Source organism: Macaca thibetana, chromosome 4 (assembly GCF_024542745.1).
Source record: "Macaca thibetana thibetana isolate TM-01 chromosome 4, ASM2454274v1, whole genome shotgun sequence".
Classification (NCBI taxonomy): Eukaryota; Metazoa; Chordata; class Mammalia; order Primates; family Cercopithecidae; genus Macaca; species Macaca thibetana.
The window spans coordinates 135,248,386-135,272,574 of record NC_065581.1 but is presented as its reverse complement, the minus strand read 5'-3'; the positions used below and the strand labels follow the sequence as shown (position 1 = coordinate 135,272,574).

Genomic DNA, 24,189 nt, shown 5'->3' with positions numbered 1-24,189 from the left:
TTCCTGTAAAAGCCCTATGATTGTTATCCAGTCAAGTTACGCCCTTCTTTTTAACATTTTTTAACAGTTGCCGGAATCTTTTTGGTGAAGTTCAAGCCCCTTAAGTTTACCACAAGAGTTTTTTGGTGGTCTGGCCTCTGTTTTCCTCTCTGGCCATGTCTCATTTCACTCCCACTGCCACTCTTGTTTTCTACGCAGCCCAAACCACTAGTTGAAGCCTTCACATGCTGGGCCCTTTTTACTGTTCCCTGTTGCTGGAATCCTTTCTCCACACTGGGCGATTGAACGCTTATATAAACAGAGCACAGACGTCTTCTCTGGGTGCAGTAGGGGAAAGAATAGAGAACGTACTCTCTGCTGAACACTACCTGCATCTTTTTATTTAATTCTTTTATTTTACCTTTTTAAAGGTAGTTCTGTCTCTCTTGTCAGTTTACAGATGGGGAAATGGAGGCCTGGGATGGCTAATTCACTTGGTTAGGTCAGTTACTGGTAGGGTTCTTAAAACCAGACTTTTCTGATATTTAAAGTGGATTATCTTACCACTGCTATACTGCTGTCTAAAGAGAGGAAACACTTTCATATCAAAAGAGATGCAAGGAAAATATTACAGGAATTTAGAGGAGGTAAAAATTTATTTCAGCTGGAGGGATTGGGAAGGCTTTGAAAAGCAGATGTCATTTGAGCTTCAGGTGCCTGGAAATATGTAGGAGTCTCCATGAATACTTTAGGGAGGAAGGGAAGGAGAAGGGCTTCCGGAAGAGGGAGTAGCTTAAGAAGGTACAGAGTGTTAAGGGAGAAACAGCAAGTGTCCACTGACATTCTTGAAAATATTATAGTCATTAAAACACTTTTGCCTAAGCAAGCTTTGGAAACTTTACCGATGCCTAGTTTGTCCTTTTAAAATGCAAATTAGTATTTGTAGATTAGTGTCTCAGGGCCAGCTGTAAGAACAGGGAGGTGATTAAGTGGCAGTGCAGGGGTACGTGGTAGGGCTTCCCATACCTGAGCAGTTTCCGTACCTGAACTTCTAATGATGTCTGAAATTTATCCACAGACAATTGTTCCTCTGGGTCATAATGTCTTTCAGGGTCTCTCGGTAAAACGCAGATACACTTCTGAGAGGACAGCATCTTATCTAGTAAGAATAATTGCCAGTTAGCCAAGAGCAAGACCCTGCCTGCAGGAGCAGGCAGAAACCCAACAGTAAAATTCACCGCACTCTTAATACACGGTTTTTGCCTTGCTTTGGTTAACGTTGAAAACAATTTAGTTATCAAACATCTTTGCCCTTAAAACACACTGGTAAGTCTATTCACACCTCAACATTGAAGGTAATAAAATGAAAACAATAACCTGAGCAGCATCTTCTAATGATTTATTATTAAATCAGGCAAATATAGGCAAAAGATCCTTTGACTCTACAATCAAAAATAAAAAATAGAGTTGAATCAATTAAAGGTAGTTCAAGCCAAACAAAACATGTGCAGTCCCTTATATATTTCAGGCATAATTGTTTTCTGATTGACCTGGATATATCCACATGCAGAAAAAGTCAGCAGATGTGTTTTATTTGCTTAATATTAAATCCCTTTTGTAAAGTTTATAATTTTGACTTTCTTCGTTGTAGAATGGAGCCACTTGGCAAGTTTTTATACATATTTTAGCTCTCTAGGTTAAAAGAACTAATGATTTTAAAGAAATATAAACAAATGTGAAGTTTCCATCATTCCAAAACCATTTGTGAAAGCATCACCAATTTCAGAACCTGGGTGTTTTATTGGAAAACATAGTGTTAGGAAATGTATGAGTCTTTCTGGAATTCTGTCTGTAGGACTTCAGTAATGTTAGCAGGACCTATCAACCTTTGTGGTCTAACATTTTCTATGATAACAATGTTGTGGAAGACACAGTAAGCCCAAATTGAGAAGTCACAGAAAAATTTGATCCCTATATGTTTTTGCATATGAGAGGATATTTTGAAAATGTTTTGAGGTATTGTATTTTTGAGATAAGCAACTTTGGTAAGAGCAGATATTCTTCATTTTTTTTCAGGCTTATAACATGCCTTGAAAACTATGAATCGTATCCCCAGAAAGCTGTATATGCACATATCATAATTTTGCATCTATTTTATGGGATTAATCAACCCTCAAAGTCCATTTGTGGATCTTTGGCTTAGAAGAGTGAACTGTGCCCCGAAGTGACATTGCATCTTTACTTTGTACTTAGACTGTAGGTCAGTTACTGGCAATAAATTTTAGGAGAAAGAAAAACTGACTGGGATTGAATGTTGCATTGTGGGAATCTTTCCTTTTAACTTTGAAAGTGTTTGAACCTGAAGCTTCCAGATGTCAGAGGTCTGAGTTCTACTTGGAGATTTCACTCAGTGGTGTTTTCTTTCTCGGTCTTTGAAATGGAGAGTGGTTTGCTGTTTTACAGCAATTTGAAAACTTAAGCCATGGGAGACTTTCTGTTTAATGTAAATGTTTGATGCTATTTCTTACATTTTGTATTTGTCAAATAAGCATAAATTAACATCGGTGACATAAGGTAAAAGCAAAATTACCTGAAGTGCATTGTCAAGCTTGTGCCTATTGTTTTTGAATTTTAATTCAAATTGATTTTTATCACATTATTTAATGTCATTAATTAATAATTATCATGGTAGCTTGTTCTTTCTGCTCTTGCCCAGCAGATGGTACTGTCAGCCTTATTTTGAAATATTCTGTCTTCAGAGTAATCATTAAAAACATTTTTTTAAAGATTTCTTTTTCCAAAAGTGAAGTTATTTTTAGCTCTTTTCCTTCTAAATAAAGTTTTGCCTCTTCCTACGTTGACATTTTGGTATATGCACTTGGTATAGTACTCACATTTTACCTGGGAACTTGTATCTGGAATACGTAGTAGGGAGAAGACATTCTCACAATCCTTAATCATTTCCACACATTTAGTCTAGAAACCATTTCATAGTTGTGGACTATACAGAGAACATTGTTTAAGGTGCTGTTTTCACCTGATAGAAAGAATAATTATTGATACTTTTTTCCTAAGAGTTTTCCAACTTGCAGTCAGAATGTAGTTTAGTTAAATAAATCATTATATTGGCATGTTGTCCAGGTCGATTTTTTTCGGATTGGCAAATGGAGGGCCTTGCTTAAGCACTACATATTTGCATACTCATAATTTCTCTGAAAGTTCTGAAACATCTTACTATCCTTTTGAATTCTGAGCTTTCTAGTTTTTCATCACCTGCTAAAATTAGTGGGTCCTTAATGTTATTCTGTTTTATGGAAAAACAGAAGGAATACAGAAAACTGCTTGAAACTCATGAATGTGTGAGTAAACCTCGCTGTTTCAGAGAGAACAGGGTCTCCACACGTAGGTAATGGCTAAGCCTTCAATGCGTACACACAGTACAAACAGGTCGTTGTAGAAACCTATTTTGTTTGAAGCTTGCTCTCAGGTGAAAGGAAATTTTCAGTATTTGAAATGGGAATGTCCGTGAAATCAAGATGCTCTTGCTTTTTAGTGATAAAATCGGCGTGTAGCTGGTAGACTACTTGTTCAGCTCCCAGAGAAATTTCCAGTTATTTTAGAGGACTATAAATGAAGATAATGCAGAATTCTAAAGAGCAGTGGAAGAAAGAGGAAGTTTGGCATTGGGGTTATGTGGCTCATGCTTCAGCCTTCTGTGCTCACGTCTTGGATTATAAGGAAAAGGATGTCCAGGTCATTATTTCTGGCATAGGGATATTCCTTCTCTCCGAACTGGGTGAGCTTGGGCAAGACAAATTGATTCCTGGGAAAAGAGTCATTTTCCTTTTACTAAATGTGATTTTTAAATAAGCAAAAATATGACGTAAGAATTAGTTAACACACACAAACACACACAAAGTGTGTTCGAAATGATAGCCCATCAAGTAAACTGCCAACTCTATAGGTCAGGGCAGAGCAGGGTTGTTGATATCCTTCAGCAGACCTTGCTGCTTTGTTCTGTTCTCCTCCTTGAATTCCAAAACTAGTAAAATGCAAAGGTCTTAGTATTGTTGGGAGGCTTATCAGGATATAATTGTCTAAATTAACTTTTAACATGTAATTAATTTGCTTGAAGACTATATGTGTCAGCCATTAAATAATTAATGACTTTCCTGAGCACTCTTGTAAATTTTGCCTTTCTGCTCTGTTGTCGCTAGTTTCGGGTAAATGAGTTTGGAGCCTTGGAAGTTATTACAGATGAGAATGAGATGGAAAATGTTAAAAAAGCAACTGCTACCACCACTTGGATGGTACCAACTGCTCAAGAAGGTAAGGATGGGTCATCTGCATTTTATTTCTTGCGTTTGAAAGATTCGAAATAAGAATATCAAAAATTTTATAATAGGCTGGAATTTTGAAGGCCCCGGGTAATTTTTATCCCTCATGTTGTTAGGTAAATTTCTATAATGAAACTGATAGGAGCCAGCTTTTATATTTTAAAATAACTATAAACTGTCTTCTTTCCTAATGCCAGATCTGTAGTAGCACAAGGTTAGTTGGAAATTAAGTAAATCCATGTTGTAGCCTACACAGGTGATTTAGCCAAAAGCCTGCCACTTTTTTTCTCATCTACTCCGATGGTTGTAACTAACACCTATATGCTGATGACTCCTAAATCTACATCTCCAGCCCCGACCTCTCCCCCGAGCTCCAGGCCCGTATTTCCACCTGCCTACTGGACATCTCCACCTGGATGTCCCACAGGTACCTCAAACTCCACGTCTGAAATGCAATTCATTTTCTATTTCTTTCTCCCCTCCCCACAAACCTGCTCTTTCTTCCCTAACCCATATTTCAGTTGACAATAGCACCATCCACCCAGTGGACAAGAAAGAAATATAGGAGTCATCCTGAATTTGTTCTTCCCATCCCCATATCCTGTTACTTATACCTCTTGATTTTTATTTCCTAATATGTCTCAGATCTGGCCTTTTCTGCCTATCATCTTTGCCACAGCCTTAATGTAGGCTCTTCTCAACTCTTATCTGAGCTATTGCAGATGTCAGTCTGCTTCTAATTTTATCCCCTTCCAATTGGTCCTGCACCTTGAAGCCAGAGGAACTTACATAGATTGCTTACCTGACACTTCACTGATTTCTCATTGCCTTTTTAGCAGAACATACAAAGATCTGGGTGCTGTGTGCACCTCCCTGCTCGCTTTGTCTCCTCAGTCTCCATTTCCTTCTTTGTATGTTGTGTCCTGGCAGTGCCAGCAGCACAGAATTATGTGTAATTTTCCCAACACATCATGTGGTTTCATGCTTTCTTGCCTTTACTCATGCTGCTTTTTCTGGCTCAAATGCCATTTCTCTCTTTGTCCAGTTGGTAAATTCCTCTTTGGCCTTCAAAACCCTGTTGAGGCTTTCTATCAGAAAATCCTTCTCTGACCTTACCCCAGGCTGAATGGATCACTTCTTCTGTACTACTTCTGGACGTTGTTTATGCCTCTAGTATTGCATGTATCACATTTTATTATAAATACTGGTTTTCTTGCCTCTCTTCTCTTCTAGACTGTGAGCTCTCTTGGGCAAGGTCTCTACTATCATTATTAATGTCTAGAATAAATTGGTGCCTAATAACTGTTGGCTGAATGAATGATTAGCCTAACAATTCAGGCAAAAGGAGATGTGAGTTTCTGCACAATTTGGATAGCTATGATTCAGGAAATGTACTACATTGAAAGCGTAATAGATGAGATGTTGATTTAGCCAATTAAGTGAAACAAAATCATTCATCAACAGATTATAAATGTGAAATAAAAGATGATCCTTTGAAATTTTCTGAAAGATACAAATATAGAAGAGGATTTTATAGATCGATATATGCGTCTTCTGAATTTAGTGACTAATGAAATTTTCTTCATTTTACTTTGAACTCTGTAGAAAAGCCTTGGGCAAGCTTTTGTTTATCCTTTCTGCAGAATATTTTTTCATTATTTGAATGACTTGAGTGATTTTTACAGAGCCCATACCCCGCAAAAACACTATCATTTGATCATTCATTCATTCAACAAACACTATTCTTTATTGTGTTGCTAACAAAATTATTAGAAGAAAAAGTTTAATTGTATTTTAGAATGTCTTCTGTCATGCTTTTAATTTGCATTTCTTCTTTTCATCTTCTAGTCTTTTCAGAGAAGACTGGGGTGCCTTTCAGGTTGAAGGATCCAGTGAAAGTAGAAGGGCTTCAGTTCTGTGAGAACTGTTGTCAGTATGGCAACGTAGATGAGTGTCTTTCTGGAGGAAACTATTGCAGCCAGAATTGTGCTCGGCACATCAAAGATAAGTAGGTTTTTTCCCCATTCCATCTATAAAATGAGTTTTAGAGTCCAAAGTCATGGTGCCTGAGAATATAGAAGTTTGATGCTCTCTGACATTGGTCACCTTTTGATACCTTTTTCCCAGAGACTTTTCCTTTAGGGCCACATGGGCCCTAACCCCTATATGGGACCTGGTGACGTCTGTCGTGCCTGGTCTGAGTTGTATTACTAACATTCTGCCTGCAAAACAGCCTCTGCCCCTGCCTTCAGTCTTCTGTTTCCATTCATTTGATTGTTCTTCAGCTAAGAGTATTTAGTTTTTTCTGGGCTACATACACGTTTTGATGACACATTTATAGAACCATAGTTTTGTTTATATTTTGGGAATTCTTAGGTAACTCGGCTAAAACTCCACATATGGCATAAAGCTTCCACTGATTTGTAATCACCGGTGTGGAAATGGCCATAGGGAAGAGTGTAGTAGTGAGTTGTGTCACTGATGATCTGAAGGGGTGGACTGAGGATTATGAGACAGCGGCATCAGCTGTGACTGGCAGTGGTGTGTGACCTTCCCACTTGGGGACTGTCTGACAAAGTTCAGCTTACTGCCAAGCAGGTGTTTTTCTTGCATATCATTGTATACTACAAAGAAACGACTGGACATTTATATTTCAGTGGCGTTTCCCATGTATTTTAATCAGCACAGGCTTGGGAACTGTCTTGTTTTTCTTTTTTTTGAGACGGAGTCTTACCTTGTCGCCAGGCTGGAGTGCAGTGGCGTGATCTTGGCTCACTGCAACCTCCACATTCCCAAGTTCAAGCGATTTTCCTGCCTCAGCCTCCTGAATGGCTGGGACTACAGGCACACGCCACCACACCCAGCTAGTTTTTTGTATTTTAGTAGAGATGGGGTTTCATCATGTTAGCCGGGATGGTCTTCATCTCCTGACCTCATGACCCGCCCGCCTCGGCCTCCCAAAGTGCTGGGATTACAGGCATGAGCCACCTCACCCAGCTGGAACTGTCTTGTTTTTCTTGGCTAACTGATGTTTCACAGAGTTACACTTCGCCTGTTTTTGGTTGGATTTTTCATTCTTAATAACTGCTAGATCCTTGTTTGACCCTGAAAACAAGTATCTCTAAATAATTCTTTTATTAGTATAGATGGTAGATGTGACAGACAAATAACTTGTTAGAACCTATTTCATACATATCGCTGGCCCCCTTTTGAAATTAATATACAGGGTTATTTTCATTTTCTGCCCTGACAGATGTCATACGTGATAGTGGTTTTCAGTGTTCCTGATATATGATAGTCTCATGCCTACAGATTTCTCCTGATAGTTAAAGAATTTTCCTTTGGAGGGTGATTTTTTTTTTTTTTAATGATTGTTGCATTGATGATCAACAAGTAGATGTTTGATAGGTATTGTCTCTTGTCACTATTTTGGGTTTATAAACACAACAGAGATCAGAAGGAAGAAAGGGACATAGAAGAAGACAACGAGGAAGAAGATCCTAAGTGTAGTCGGAAGAAAAAACCAAAATTATCTCTGAAAGTGGACCCCAAGGAGGATGGAGAAGAGAGAGATGATGAAATGGTGAGTGCCTCTGCCTGACACCAGGAGTGCAGGGATGCGTCTTTAGTGGGTAGCATCACAGTCACAAGCACTGCTCTGGAGCCCACTGAGTTCACATGTGGGTTCCAGGACTATCTGTGTTACTGTCAACAAGTTACGTGGCCTCTCTGCACCTCGCTGTCTTGATCTCAAAATGCGAATCATAAACATAGTATCCTTCTCTCAGGGTGAAAAAGTGGGATGTCTTGAAATTTAGTGCTAGGGTGAAAGGGAACGTTTAAACACATTCAATCTTGTAGATGAATCTTAAATTCCTCTTGACAACAAAATGCCAATCCAATTTCATTAAATTGCAGACAGATCTCATAAAACTATCTGAGTGGTTAAAAAAGGGCACATAAATATGAGGTATATTTGGGGGAAAAGCCATTCAAAATGTGTGAATTAAAACATAAATATCATATTCCTAAAGCATCTATTAATGGTCCTATAGGAAAAGGGAACTTTGAGATCTGGAAGCGTTTCCCTTAAGATCAGTACTGTACAACTGTTACTTGCCAGTCACTGTGCTGGGAGCTGAGAATACAGGGGATGCATAAGACAGATAGATGACAGAGTCTCTCCTGGCAGAGACACTGCATTCTTGTATAGGGGGTATTTAATCTACAAACAAAGTGAACAGGAGAAATGTCACCTAGTGATAAGTGCTACGTTGAGAATTAAAATAGGGCATTAGGATAGGCTGACTGCTCTAGGTCCGGTTGTAAGGGAGCCCTCCCAAAGACAATGACATGAACAGCATGATCTCATTAATGAAGAGGAGCCAGCTATGTGAAGTTAAGGGTGAGGCATCTTGTGGGTAGTAGAACTTCCAGAGGAAAGTCCTCAAGGTAAGAACTTGCGCAGCATGTTCTGTTCGAGGAAATAAAAGAAAGTCTGGTCACTGTAGTTTAGGAGAGGATGGAGTAAGATGAAGTTGAAGAGGTACGTGTCGCCCAGGGCATGTAGAGTTTTATGGTAAACAAGAGTCATGGGTGTTCATTGTATTCTGAGTTTCAGGGGAAGCCTCTGGAAAGTTAAGACAAGGGAATGCTTTGATATGATGTATGTTTTAAATGACCACTGTAGCCCTGAGTGGAATCAGGGAAACCAGTTAGGAGTTTATTGCACCAGACCTGTAAGAAGGCTAAAGAAGATGGAAGTCTGTGGATTTGGGAATCAGTAGAGGTAGGGTTGTCAGAGTGTGTGAGGAAAAGAGAAAAATCAGGGATAACGCTTAGAATTTTGGCTTTAACAATTGACTGGATAATCATGTCTCTTACTGAGAATGGGAAGATGAGGGTGGAGTGCAGAACAAAGAGTCCTTTGGCCCTGATGGGTTTGAGATGCTGATTAACTATCCAGATGAAGAGCCCAAGTAGGCATTTGTGTACAGCCCCATGGAGTCAGGAAGAGGAAGCTGGGGATGTGGATTGGGAGTATCTGGCCTATAAAACGACCTTGAAAACCCAGGGAAAGGGACTAGAAAGGGTAGAGAAGGGAACTGGATTGGAGGAGACATCAGCAGAGGAGACAAAGAGGTGCCGGTGAGGCGTGAGGAAAATCAGAGCGGAGTGGTCACGCAGCTGAGGGCGGAACTGTTTCAAGGAGCAGGGAGCGGTGTCCATGCCCTTCCAGTGGGTAATACATGGATACGGTCTTAGTTGATAATAACCTCAGGCAAAAAGCAACACAATTTTCAAATGAACTCTATTCTTACTTTCCTTAAAAGTTATAAGGTAAAATTGAAGAAAAGAACAACAGAAAAAGTGCTTTCTGACAGCTAACTATTCACTGGTGCCAATATCTTGAACTGTAAAGTCATAATTTTCCTTTCTTTTTGTAGGAGAACAAACAAGATGTAAGAATCCTGAGGGGTTCGCAGAGAGCGCGGAGGAAAAGACGAGGGGATTCGGCTGTATTAAAGCAGGGTGAGCTGATGAAAATAAAGACTTACTTGTAACTTTATGGAATTGAAAATGGTTCACACAGGTGGAAATTTTAGTCATGGCAGTTAAAGTATTACTTCAGGATTTTCTTTGATTTAGTTTTGTCAATAAAGATTTGAGATTTTGAGGATAAGGAAAAAAATGAAAATTCATAACTTTCAAGTGGTTTCAGGGTAAGCATGAGAACTGTCTTCCTTCCTTCCTTCCTCCCTCCCTCCCTTTCTTGTTCTCTCCCCTGCTCCCTCTTCCTCCCTCCCTTTCTCCCTCCCCCCTCCCTCCCTCCCGCCCCCTCCCTCCCCCCTCCCCCCCCCCCCACCTCCCTTTCTCCTTCTCTCCATCTCTCCCTCCTTCCCTCTCTCTCCTTCCCTCCCTCCCTCTCTCTCCTTCCCTACTTCTCTCTCCCTCCCCCACTCCCTCCCTCCCTCCTTCTCTCCCTCCTCCCTCCTTTTCTCACTCCCTCCCTCTCTTCCTCCCTCCCTCCTTCTCTCCCTCCCTCCTCCCTCCCTCCCTCTGTCCCCCCCATCTCCCTCACTCTCTCTCCCTCCCTCCCTTCCGCTCTTTCCCTCCCTCCCTCCCTCCTCCCTCTCTCTCTCCCTCCCTGCCTCCCTCTGTCCCCCTTTCCTCATCTCCCTCCTTCCCTCCCTCCCTCTCTCCCTCCCTCCCTCCTTCCCTCTCTCCCTCTCTCCCTCCCTCCCTCCCTCCCTCTCTCCCTCTCTCCCTCTCTCCCTCTCTCTCTCTGTCCCCCTCATCAAGTAGGTGTTTCTTGCCTCTGCGTCTTTACTAAAACCTCTGTTCTTGTTCATTTCCCACAGTTTTAGGTTTTTAATGTTTCCTCTCAAAATATGAGCTCCTGGCATGGAACCTGTTTTTTTCCTTCTCTTCTCTTCTCTTCTCTTCTCTTCTCTTCTGCTCTCTTCTGCTCTCTTCTGCTCTCTTCTCCTCTCTTCTCCCCTCCCCTCCCCCCTCCCCTCCCCTCCCTTCCCTTCCCTTCCCCTCCCCTCTGTTTTTGAGATGGATTCTCACTCTGTCACCCAGGCTGAAGTATGATGGCGCAATCTTGGCTCACAACAGCCTCCACCTCCTGTGTTCACGTGATTCCCCTTCCACAGCCTCCCAAGTAGCTGGGATTACAGTTGTGCACCACCGCGCCCAGCTAATTTTTGTATTTTTAGTAGAGATGGGGTTTCATCATATTGTCCAGGCTGGTCTCGAACTCCTGACCTCAAGCCATCTGCCCGGTCCGCCTCCCAAAGTGCTGGGATTACAGGCGCGAGCCACCTTCCCTGGCCCTTTTTTTTGTTTGTTCCATTGTTCCTCATGCAGCATTTTATTTCCAGGAGGAAGCCGGCCCTGAAGCCCTTCCCTTTAGTATTTGTCTCGATGTACTTTTCTGCTTATTCTCTGTGGACCTTGGGTCACTTCCATAGAGGCCCTGGGGGGTGTCCCCCGCTAGGCTCTATCCCGTTGCCTGCCTCAGCTCACAGCCTGCACAGTCATACTGTCCCGACAAACCAGGGCCATGGACCAGGCGCTCCTCCTCAGTGCTGGGGTGCATTCTAGCCTTGTTCTGTTAATTCCTTAAAAAATCGGAAATAGCCCCACCTGCCCCAGGCACACAGCTTAACTTTTGTGTCTTTTCAGAGCTGACCTTCTGTTTTACGTCACTGAGATGAAGGGTGTAAATTCCTCAGCTCCTCCGCGCTCTGCCTCGAAATGTCTGTTTCTTTGGCCATCCTTTCTCTTGCCCTTCTTTTTTACCCCGGATGAACTTCCAGGCCCCTGGCTCTTCTGGGACCTTGTTCCTTCAGTCACATTTTTTCCATAAGTTTTCCGATTTTTTTCTTCTCTTTGTGTACTCTACCTTAGCCTGTTCCAGTCTCATCCCCAAAGTACCTTTCTCTCAACTTTGCTCCCCATCAGGCTATTATATTTTTCCTTCATTTCCAGTCTTTTTCTAATTAATCCAAAATATATAAAACGAATATTAAGTGCCTCCATTATTTTTATCACTTACGCATTCTTTTTGCACCTAAAAATCTGCCTCTCACTATATTGATTGTTTTCCTTCCTTTTTAAGACTAGCAGCCACTCAATGCACTGGCCTTTCCACAGTCCTCAACTTCTTGATCTCTTAGGGAAAATTTTTTGAGCATCCTACTTCTAGAAGCTCCCCCTTCCTGTAGCTTCTGTGGTAGTGTTTTGTCTTGACTTCCTGCTGTCATCTTCCTTTATTCTAAGTTCTTCCACTTCCATCTCCTACCTTCCTCACTGAGGGTGCAAACCACAGTTTGGTTTTTATCTTGGTTCTTGGGAAGAGGAGCCAGGAAGAGAGACTGAGAGATACCAGCCCTGGAAGGCAGAGAAGAGCCAGGCAAAGTATCAGTCAGGGAAGTGTGAGTTCACAGATGAAGCCCTGCTGGCTTAGATTTGGAAATTCTGTCATTTCAGTTTCGCTTGCCTTTCAGGTCTGCCTCCTAAAGGAAAGAAAGCGTGGTGCTGGGCATCCTATCTGGAAGAGGAGAAAGCTGTGGCAGTGCCCGCGAAGCTGTTCAAGGAGGTATGGGCCCTTCTAGAGACATGATCTGCAAGGGCACAGGAGCTGGGATACCAGCCTGAATTAGGATTGTTGTTTCCACTGAAATTTGACTTGAGATCATTTTTTCAGCATACGGTTTTTCATGCATGTGTTTATATGGAGGGCAGTTAACATTGACGTGTGTGTACCTTCCCCATGCCACATGCGGGTGCACACTGACACATGTGTGCTCTTTTCTCTCAGCATTTTATGAGCTTGCAATCATGAATTTTAACAGGGTACTAATACTACCATGAAAAACTAGCAGATGAAGAAAAAAATCTTAGGAAATTTCACGACAAGATTGTGGCTTTGAGAGATGAAAAATGAGTTACTTCAATTTACATACTATCACAACAAAACATCTAAATATGAGTCACTATATTAGCTACAATAAAAGTGTTTTCTCGTAAGTGATTTAAAATCAGTTAACAATATAGATATCAGATGTAGTTCTGAGTAGCAGTCGATGTCCTTGGACTAAACCAAGGGTTGGGGTCCTGGTGCAGTGGCACACGCCTGCCTGCAATCTCATCACTTTGGGAAGTTGAGGCAGTAGGATCACTTGAGGCCAGGAGTTCGAGACCAGTCTGAGCAACATAGTGAGACCCTACCTCTAAAAAAATAAATAAATAAAAATATAGCCGAGCGTGGTGTTCAAAGTTGCAGTGAGCTACGATCCTGCCACTGTACTCTAGCCTGGACAACAGAGCAAGACCCTGTCTCAAAACAAACAAACAAAAAAACACACATACAAAAAAACAAGGGTTGGTAAACTTTTTTGGTAAAGGGTCAGATAGTAGTAAATATGTTAGGCATTTCAGAGCATGTGGCCTCTGTTGCAACAACTCAGGTCGTCGTAGCACAAAAGCAACCATAGAGAATATTTAGACAAGTGGGCATCGCTATGTTCCAGTAAGACTGTTTATAAAACTCATGGTGCGCTGGGTTTGACCCACAGACTGGCGTTTGCTGACCCTTGGTTTAAATTATTTCATTATATTTAATCATGGTATGTAATTAATCGGCCATAGATGTATTTTTATGTAGGTACGAACATAGCAAGCTTTTAAAAAGTGATGAATAGTAAATGTTAGGATGATACATCTACATTAAGAATATTTGATTTAAATATAGTAGTAATTACATATAAACTTGTTCTCTGTAATTATTTTCTGTAGCTTTGGTCCTTTAGAGAATAGACTTTTTTACATTAAAAAAAAAAGTTTAAATGTAGCTAATTCCTTGAATCAGTAATGAATGCATGTGATTCAAAATATAAAAGTACTACGATAGTATAAAGAATGTCTCTCATAGCCCTGTCCCCCAGGCACCAGGTTTGCCTCTCCTGAAGTAACCAGTGTTACCAGTTCTTATATTCCCTTCCTGGAAAATTATATGTTCATATAAGCAATGTATGTGTGTATATATATATACACACACAGATCCTTCCCTTTCTGTCTTAAACCAAATGGTAACATATGTTGTATACTTTTTGGACTTTGCTTTTTTTGTTTAACTTGACAGTTTGAGGATGATTCCATCCTGAGTCATGAATCTCTTCGCCATTCTTTTATAGCAATACATAGTATTCCATCTTAGGCCTGTTCTGTAATAATTTAGGTTGCTCCCTATTGATTTGCACATACATACATATATACTTTCAAATCTTTTGCTATATGCTTTGGTGAATAGTCTTCTATACCAGTCATTTTTCACATGTGTGAGTATCTCTTGGGTAATTTCCTGGAATTAGAATTGTTGTGTCAAAAAGAATTTTTTGATTGATATTACGAAATTGCTAAAGGTTGTACCAATTTTCATTCTTCCTAGTGATGTGTGCATGTATCTGTTTTCCTACAGCTTTACCAACACAGTGTTGTCCAATTTTTTGATCTTTATCAGCCTGACAGGTGAAACATATCTTAGTGTAATTTTACTTTGTATGTCTCTTCTGCATGAGGTCGAACATCTTTTCAAATATGTAGAACACAAAGGGTATATGGCATTACATTTCCTTTCCTAGGATCTATTTATGGCCTTGGTCCATTTTTTCATTGGGTTTTTTATTCTTTTTCTGTGGATTTTTAGAAATTATGTATTTGGTTAGTCTTTATTTTTAAAATGGTAACTATTTACATTTTTAACTAGGCCTTTGGGATAAGGGACTAAAGCTGCTGTCATTTTGCATTTTAGCACCAGTCCTTTCCATATAACAAAAATGGATTCAAAGTTGGCATGAAATTAGAAGGCGTGGATCCTGAGCATCAGTCTGTGTACTGTGTCCTCACCGTGGCAGAGGTAAGCTTTGCCTCATCTTTATTTTTAAAATAAAATGGTGATTATGGGGATTTAAAATGAGGAAAAACTGCCATTGGTTGTATTTCATGCCAGGCACGGTGCTTACTGTTTTGTGTGCATTATTTCGTTTAATCTTTATAAGAATCCTGTGCACGTTGTGGTTTTCCCCAAGCTCTGTTTTGTAGGTTAGGGAACTGAGGCTCAGAGTGATGAAATAATAGATACAAGATCACACAGCTTCAAAGTGGTAGAACCTGGAATTGAACCAGTGTCTGTCTGATGCCATAGCCTTTGCCATAAGGAACAGAACAACAGATACTTATGTTTTGTTTTCTTTTTCAGTATTTCAAGGTATCTCTGTGAAATTTTTCAGGAAAAAAATGACCAAGCCAAATATGTAAATATAGATCTCAGTCTAATATATTACTGAGAGTGCTTTAAAAACTGTGACCACACAGCTTCAAAATGGTAGAACCAGGATTTGAACCCAGGTCTGTCTGATTCTATAGCCTTTCCTTTGCCTTACTGTATTCCTTAACATAAGGAACAGACCAACAGATAGTTTTTTATATATATATACACACACACACACATATATGTAAGTATTTTAAGGTATCTGTATGAAATTTTTCAGGAAAAAATGACCAAGTCAATTATACATACATATGTTACTGAGAGTACTTTAAAAAATGTGTTTCCTCCTATGCTAGCCTCCTCCTTGCTCCCTCCCTTGAGCCAGAAGTCTATCTATTTAAAAAATTCCTCCCAAAAGAATAAGATAGTCTTGTGTACTAGTTTTAGGTATCATACTATTGTTTAATTACCTAATGAACTTATAAGAAGCTTGGCTTCTGCAGAACGCAGTACCATGTGGTAGCTGGATCATGGCAGCCTCAGTCAATGATAACGTACGGTTACATAGGGTATACTATGTGCCTGCGGCTAATCGAAGTACTTTTCATCTGTTAGCTCTTTTTTTTTTTTTTTTTTTTGAGATGGAGTCTCGCTCTGTCACCCAGGCTGGAGTGCAGTGGCGCGATCTCGGTTCACTGCAACCTCCGCCTCCCAGGTTCAAGTGATTCTTCTGCCTCAGCCTCCCGAGTAGCTGGGACTACAGGCACGTGCCACCATGCCTGGCTAATTTTTGTATTTTTAGTAGGGATGAGGTTCGCCGTGTTGGCCAGGCTGGTCTTGAACTCTTGACCTCAGACGATCCACCTGCCTCAGCCTCCCAAAGTGCTGGGATTACAGGCGTGAGCCACTGCACCTGGCCCATCTGTTAGCTCTTATTAGTTCTCAAAACAACCTTTTGAGGTAGAACCCATTCCCTCCCATTTTTCAGATGAGAAACTTGAGGCACTGAGTGTTAAAGGAACTTGCAGCTTGTAATCGTGTATTATGTAGTGAAAGGAAGTAACTGGATTCTCTTACTCATATCAGAAAACTGTTGTGGAACATTTTTGTAGATTTTATTTACAGTGAGAATACTGTCACTCTCAAACTTGATCAGACATTGTATGTTCTCTCCTTCCTGGACTCGAGTTTTTGTTAGACCCTTTTGAGTTGGAAGGGGAGGGTCAGAGTTTCTTGGTGGATGATCTGTGTTTGTCCTTTGAAGTGGATGATATTGCCCAGGGAGAGGACAAGGCGTGAGTCGCTATCCCTGAAGAATACCATCAAGTAAGAGAATGGTGCAGGAGAAAGAATAGAGCAGGATCCTGAAAAGGAACAGCGAGAGGCAGAGAAAGGAACCAGGAGAGGGGCCTGCAGTAGGAACCAGGGAGACTGGGCAGTTGAAGTGGGGAAGAAGCAGTGGTGTCAGAAGCTGTAATTGTTCTCAAGGAGCCTGAGGGAATTGTGTCTTGCGCCAGGGCAATTGGAGTGTTTGGGAACAGAATTGAGTTTTACAAAATGATTGTGAGGAAGCAGTAAGTATAGACTGCTTTTGAGAAGTTCAACTGTAAAAGAGAGAGTGAATTTTTATGATATATGTCTGTTTTTCAGCTTTTGGTTTTTGCAGATTTATTTTACCTTCCCTATTTTTTATTATAAAAGTAATGTTTGCTCATTCTGAAAACTTCAGCTATTAATAGTGTAAGAGTGTTTTCCCATCCCCCTTCCTTCCTTTCGTATTCCATATCCCAGAGAGCATGACCCTTAACAGTTGACTGTGTGCCTTCCAGATGTTTTCTCTGTGTATAATAGTATGTACTGCATTTTGTTTTTGACGCACACACACTCACTTTTTTTTTTTTTTTTTTGAGACGGGGTCTCTCTCTATAACTGAGGCTAGAGTGCAGTGACGTGAACATGGCCTCACTGTAGCCCCAACATTTTGGGCACAAGCGATCCTCCCATCTCAGCCTCTTGTGTAGCTGGGACCTCTCGTGTAGGCGTGTACCACCTGATGCCCAGATAATTTTTTTTTTTTTTTTTTTTTTTTTTTTTAGAAATGGGGTCCTGCAGTGTTGCCCAGGTTGGTGTTGAAGTCCTGGGCTCAAGCAATCCTCCCATCTTGGCCTCCCACAGTGCTTGTATAACAGGCATGAGCCACCACACCTGGCATACATATTCTTTTTAACCATTGGATAGTACTCCATGTTATGGAATTGACTTTAATTCATTTAACTGCTCTCATATTGAACAACTGAGTGAGCTTCATTTTTTTCATTAAAAAATTTAAAACAACAAGGGTCCAGTGAGCGTCCTCTTACATCTGTAAGTAGGTCTAGGATCTATCTCTAGAATTGCCAGGTGAAAAGTATGGACATATAAATTACATTTAAATTTTTGATGCATATTGCTACTTTTCATACTAATTTTCTCTTTTTCTCTCCCTCCCTCCCTCCCTTCTTCCCTTCTCGCCTTTTTTTTTTTTTTTTTTTTTTTTCGCCCCTTTGCAATGTAATGGTAAGATAACATAGTATTTGAATTCTGAAGAAGCCACTAGGAAGGAGAGTATTGGAAGGTTCAGAGAAGAGGCCTGGGAGAAGATGGTACCCACACAATATGTGTGGAGATCCAAGTCTTAGGCAGACGGAGGAGTCTCTTGCTTTATAACAGGAAGGAGGGTCAAAGAAGTAGGGCTTGTGGGTACGGGGAGCTTGTCTGTTTGGAGGCACACATTTGAGACATCTTCTTTGGGTTAGAAGACAAATTACTGGCTGAGAGTGAGGATGGAGAAAGTGGGATTAGAAGCTGAAGGAGAAGGAAGAGGATTTGAAAAGACCACAGTGAAGAATGGGAGAGGGAGTTGGACAGTACCATCTAGGAGAATTGCTAGGCAGTGGCAGAGCGCAGCATTCAGGTGGAGTTGATTCTTGTTGGTTCATTTTCATTATTCGCAGTAATTATGCTCCACAAATTACCGAGTATGGAACCATTGCTCTTAGGGGAAGTAGAGGGTTAGCTTCCTGTGAGCCTCTGGTCACATTTTCATCTGCTGATCAGTATGTAACCTTGTTTTATGTGTGTTTCTGTTTAAACACACCTCTTTTAAATATATATTGTTGATTCATTAAAAATTGAACTCACAAGAGCGAGCACTATCACCCCTGCCTGATGAAACTTATCTAGCACAAGTTTCTTCTCTGTAGGGCAACATCACAACCTTTTGGCACTTAGGGACACTACACAGCACCTCAGCACTGTGTCAGGGGCCATTTTAAACAGCAGCATCACCCAAGAAAAGCACAAAAATGTAGAACATGTGGCACGAAATAGACCACACAAAAGACTCTTGTTCCCAGTATGAGAGCTGAAACAAGAAGGTAAAGCGCCTTCTTGATTGACTTCAGCTGAGAACATGCATGTTGAGTGACTCAAAAGTGTTGTCAGTCTGTGCATGTCCACGAACACTGCAGAATGTATTATTTAGGGGTTACAAATAAATTGTATCAAGTAGATGACTTCACAAATGTGGAATACAATATGCGAATAATAAAGACTGGCGGTATGTCATTTTTTCCTTCCCAGCAGCATTTACTAGACTCGGTTAGGTGGAGACAAGATGGATACCTGAAATGATGGATTGTCACCAGGCAAATATTTTGCAAAGGATGTTAGGGCAGAAATTTAAAAATGTTGTCAAGAAAATGTTTTTTGAGGTATTGCTAGAAAAGGAAGACTTGGGGTGAGGGGCGCTGCTAGGGAGGAAGTAGAGGGATCAGTGTGAGATTAGAGTTTCTGTTGAGATTGAGGAAGAGGCATGCTGGGGGTAAATGGGTTCATAGACTGGAATAGGAGTATGTGTCCCAGGGTCGGATTTTTAAATGTAATACTAAGAAGCAGAGCAGTTCTTGTTGGGGACTAGATTCATGGGAGTGAGGGCTTGAAGTAGAGAGGAAGGGAGCCAGAACGCCAGGGTATTGGATAAGTCATCCGTATGGATGATGAAAGTACTCAGATGGAAAGGAAAAGAATAAGCCAGGGCTAAGTGTTTGGGTGGTTAGCATGGGCGAAGAAGAGGAGGAGAGTTGCTTCAGCCGTGTGGCTTGAGCCTCAGAGGAGAACTGGCCTAGGATCCATGGTGTGGTGGGACGCAGCAACCCCTCCTGTGTCTGCAGGAGGTAGAGTTGGGAACATGAGCAGCCTTGGGGAAAGGCTTGAGAAGGACGAGCTAGGTATGACTGTGGGCAAGGAGGGTGAGGATGTGGGAGATTGTTTCTCAAAGCATAACTTTCCAGTGAGCCTGAGATAGAGACTGTGGGGAGAACAGAGAGAGCTTGGCTCAAGGGAGCAGAAGCTCAGAACTGTGTGCCCACGAGGAACTAGAGGCTGTAAGTTACTGAAGGGCTGAGCTCTTAGGATCGGCCAGAGACAGCTGACTGTGAGTCAGAGGAGAGAAGCAGCCTTCTTTGAATGAGGTGGCTGCAGGGAGTGGCGGTATCTCCTGCCTTTCTTGAGAGATTGTATTTCCCAAGGATTCCAGTCTGAGTTCTATGGAGAGACTGTTCTCTTTGGGGGGAGTCCGCTTAGTTGTAAATTTTATGTATGTGGTGTATCAATACAGTTTAATTGAAAAAATACTCATATAAGAAAATATTAAAAGTCCATCTTTCCATTTTGCCCTTTACTTTTTACTACCACTTCCTAGAAGAAATCATTATTAACATTTTGGCAAATATTCATCCCGACTTCTTTTTACTGTGTGTTTATGTATATATGCATATGTGTGTATATTAATGTATGTATATAAATGCATATACTTATATATATGTATACACACAATACATATATGTATACATAATCATATACCCATAAATATACATGTGGACCCCCACATGTCTAATTTTCTCATAAACTAACTCATTCTCTGTTACGTGTTCTGCCACTTGAATTTTAGCAATATGTTTTAGAGAACTTGCCATGACAGTAACTGTACAGCTGCCTCACTATTTGAGGATTGATTGTCCTGGCTCTGCACTCTGGTCTAAGTCCATCATTCAGGGTTCTGCAGGACAGATGCTCACGGAGCGGGTAGAGGTCTGGTGTGGTATGTGTTTCTACCTGAACACATCTGCTTGTGTTAGTGGGAAGAAGTCCGAGGGGCTGAACCTTCTCTCTGAAAGCCCAGGGGGAGGGTATGATCCGGCTCAGGTCTCATAAGCCTATATGACCTTCTAACTCAGAATGTCCCTAAGTGGGGCCCTGTAGGCATATGTACGGCATGTGTTATACAGAGTACATTCTTACTAGCATTCTTAGGAGCCTGTCTCATCCAAGTAATAAACCAGGAGAGATGCTTTTCTTTCTTCCTTCCAACCCAGCTTTGGTGGAGAAGAAACGCTTGACTTCTGTGCATATGCACCAGCTGTGGTCTGCAGCATTCAGTGCAGGGCAGAGCATCCACTTTGGGGCCATGCTAGAGCTGAGTGTGCTGTGCTGGTGTGCCTTCCAGCTTACCTCCGGGACACATCCTGGTACAACGTAGGGAGTGGAGAAAGGACCTGCACTTTTGGGATATTATGCTTTGCCCCCTATCCGTGTGCTCCTAATGTGACTGAGAATGTTGCCAGAATGCCGCAGCTCAGCTCTTCCCAATGTAATAGCTTTTGTCTTTAGATTCTGGATATTTGTTTAGTTGTTTTATTGCTGTTAATGTGGGTGGTTTGATTAACATTAAGACTGTATCATGCCTGGTGTCCATGTTTATTTTTGTATATATATATGAATATTCTGGATCAAAAAAAAATAGTTCAACCTGTTTTACCTGTTTCAGGTTTGTGGATACCGGATAAAGCTTCACTTTGATGGGTATTCTGATTGCTATGACTTCTGGGTGAATGCAGACGCTCTGGATATCCACCCAGTTGGGTGGTGTGAGAAAACTGGCCACAAACTCCATCCTCCAAAAGGTTTTGTCACTTTTTGTTTCATATTTTAAATTCAGTAAAAACTCATTTTCTTACATGCTACGTTAAAATTGTTAAGAATTCGGACTTCATGAAAATTCAGATAGGCGCAAATTTAACCTTATTGTTCATGATGAAACCACATTTATTAAAGTAAAATAAATAAAAGTATACTCCAACTTAAGAAAATAAAGTATGTTCATATGCTTATTTTCATGTAAAATAACATTTGCATGATACTCAACTTTGGCTGCAAATAATGTTTACCTGCAAATTTCTGTTATTAAATACATATATCTTTGAAAAAACTGATTTGAAAAATTAGTTTAAATTAGTTTACATAACTAAGTTTAGTGTAAACTGGTTTAAACTAATTTTTCAAATCAGTTTTTCATTATATAGAAAATCCTGAGAAATTATGCATGACCGTTTAGATCTTAATATTTAGGAGATTGGCAAGAAGACTATAACACTAAAAATTGGCTTAGGTGGGGGGTTGAACTCATAGCAATTACTTTTCTTCTATTTGAGTTCTTTATGTTATAGTCCCCCAGTGATCTTCCTGTTTCATGTTTACATCAAAGTTCCAGAATAACAGATATCATCTTTTTCACTGTCTCCCTAAAGTATTCCTTAATTTTTTTTTTTTGAGATGGAGTCTTGCTCTGTCACCAGATTGGAGTGCTGTGGTGTGATACTGGCTCACTGCAGCCACTGCCTCCCAGGTTCAAGCAATTCTCCTACCTCAGCCTCCCAAGTAGCGGGGATTACAGGCACCTGCCATCATGCCTGGCTAATTTTTGTGTTTTTATTAGAGCAAGAGCTTCACCATGTTGGCCAGGCTGGTCTCAAACTTCTGGCCTCAAGTGATCTGCCCACCTCAGCCTCCCGAAGTGTTGGGATTACAGGTGTAAGCCACCGTGCTCGGCCATATTTAGTAATATCTTATTCCCTTCTTTTTCAGTCATTACATTTATTTTTGTTTACTTTATGTCAAAAATTAAGGTTACTAGGTTTATATTTTTGGCCTATCTCAGGACTTCAGTGCATTAGCCATCCCTTGAAGTGAAAAAATAATGGCAGAGTGGTATTTTCAGATAGCTGAAGGATTAAACAAAATCGCATAGAAAAGATGAGGGTGAGAAAGAAAATCTGTAAGCCTTTTCACGAATTGATCTTTTATATATGGTAAATTATTAGCTGTTTTTTTCATGCTGCCTTCTGGACTTTAATGAATGTAAAAGAAAGCATATTCGCAGATAAAATAAGATGCTCAATTTCCTTTTTAAAAGAAACGTTAACTTCAATGAAATTGTAAAAATTAAGGGAGGACATTTCCCTTACTGTAATTTGCCAGCATCCTTACTTCATAAACCTTTAATTGTCCTTTTTGAAGTGATAGGCCAAAAAGATTTTACCTGTTTCATTTCTATTATTTCCAACTTCCCACTTGTTCCTATAAGTTAGTCTTCCCAAAATAGACGAGGTGAGAGAAAAATAAAGAATTTTGACTATTCTAGTTCAGCATCTATACTGCTGAGGAATTCTACCCAAATACTGGTAGAAATACCCTGATAATAAGTGCCCTGGGTATAATACATATTTGTTTCCTTATTCCTTTTCTTTATATCCATTACCTTTCATTCAGAATTAGAAAATAATAATACAGTTTGTTGAAAATAAATGTAGTCTAAATATACATAGTTATGAATTATGAGTTAAATTTTGTTTATTTAAAAAGTCATTTGATTGATTTTGGTATGTTAGAGTTAGAGATAAAAGTGGGACTGGAAAACTAAGTGTAAAATATTTTGATATTTGAATCAGTCTGTTCATATGTGCTTACTCTAGGGTATAAAGAAGAAGAATTCAATTGGCAGACCTATCTTAAGACATGTAAAGCTCAAGCTGCTCCTAAGTCATTATTTGAAAATCAGAATATAGTAAGTACATGCAAAGCATGTTTTCTTTCAAAGGAAGAAGATTTTTGAGTGTCTCATAGGATCAGTTACAAGTGATAACAAGGAACTATAATAAATTATATTGCCTTGGTAAATAGAGTACTCTTATCTTAATTAAAGTTTAAAATTAGCTTAAAATCTTCATGAATAAATATGTTTTATAGCCATATTATGGTTGCCTCTTTTATTGCATAGTAGAAGACAAGGTAGTATAAGATTCAGGTGAGATTTACAATTAAGATGCATAAAAAACTAAATTGGCTGAGATATTTTATTGTTATTATCACTTATATGGGAGTGCTCTTCAAATGGAATTCACATAGCCGGATGAAGGTGGCCCTGTTTCAGTTTACATGTAGGAGGTCACTGGAGACTGTGATGTATTTTCACTGTAGTTTATAGCTTTGTTTACAGTAAACAAAAGCAAAATCTGGATGTGTGTGTCTTTTCTACTTCTTGACCTGTATTCCCACTTTCCATAACATGTTCCTCCATTGGCAGACTTGATCCATGACATTTTTCTTTTCCCAAGTTCTGATCTAATTGGAAAGAATAAAGGGCAAGCCAGTGGAAAACCAAAATGCCGTCTTTACAAATGGTCAGAGCTAAGTTGGAGAACGTGCATGGCTTGTATCTGCAGACAAATAAGCTTGATTGTGAGCCCTAGAATTGAAGAGATTTCATTCTCCTTTCACCCCTATCCCCCAAGCCCAGGGAACACTGGATTCTTAAAGAGCAGAGTGGAAGCTGTGCACCCTGCAGCTCAGCTTTCTCTCTAGTATGATCAGTTCCTGCTTCCCAGAGTCACCAGGCAGGTAGCAGTGAGTGAGACAGTGGAGAGAAGCAGTAATGTTTCACTAACAGCATTCCCTCCAAATGGAAATAAATAAATATCAAGGGCAGGAGAAACCTCCTCACTCCAAAAATCTTCCATTTGGGAAACACTGTTAACCAGTTGGTTTGAGAGCATCAGTCTAATGGCTGAAATGTTCTCTGATTTAATCAAACGCAAACCAGGTTGAATTAGAGAACTGACAAATTGTGTTTGTGTGCATGCGTGTGTGTGTGTGTTTAGGTTACTAATAGTGTTAATGGGCCAGCTTATTATTTTAAAACATCTTAATTGAGAGGGT

The 24,189-nt window shown here is 40.3% G+C and overlaps 1 protein-coding gene across 3 annotated transcripts in view; it reads left to right on the top strand.

The window, feature by feature from the left end:
- Positions 1–24,189, top strand: part of L3MBTL3 (L3MBTL histone methyl-lysine binding protein 3) — a 124,019-nt gene that overhangs the window by 26,553 nt on the left and 73,277 nt on the right. For 2 of the 3 annotated variants that reach the window (XM_050786367.1, XM_050786368.1), the window contains exons 4-12: positions 4,197–4,308; positions 4,669–4,743; positions 6,165–6,324; positions 7,767–7,899; positions 9,764–9,848; positions 12,332–12,423; positions 14,638–14,742; positions 20,963–21,098; positions 22,947–23,038. In XM_050786367.1, coding sequence (XP_050642324.1) covers positions 4,197–4,308; positions 4,669–4,743; positions 6,165–6,324; positions 7,767–7,899; positions 9,764–9,848; positions 12,332–12,423; positions 14,638–14,742; positions 20,963–21,098; positions 22,947–23,038 — 990 coding nt within the window. The remainder of the gene's footprint in view (positions 1–4,196; positions 4,309–4,668; positions 4,744–6,164; positions 6,325–7,766; positions 7,900–9,763; positions 9,849–12,331; positions 12,424–14,637; positions 14,743–20,962; positions 21,099–22,946; positions 23,039–24,189) is intronic. The other variant, XM_050786369.1, reaches the window with a different exon arrangement.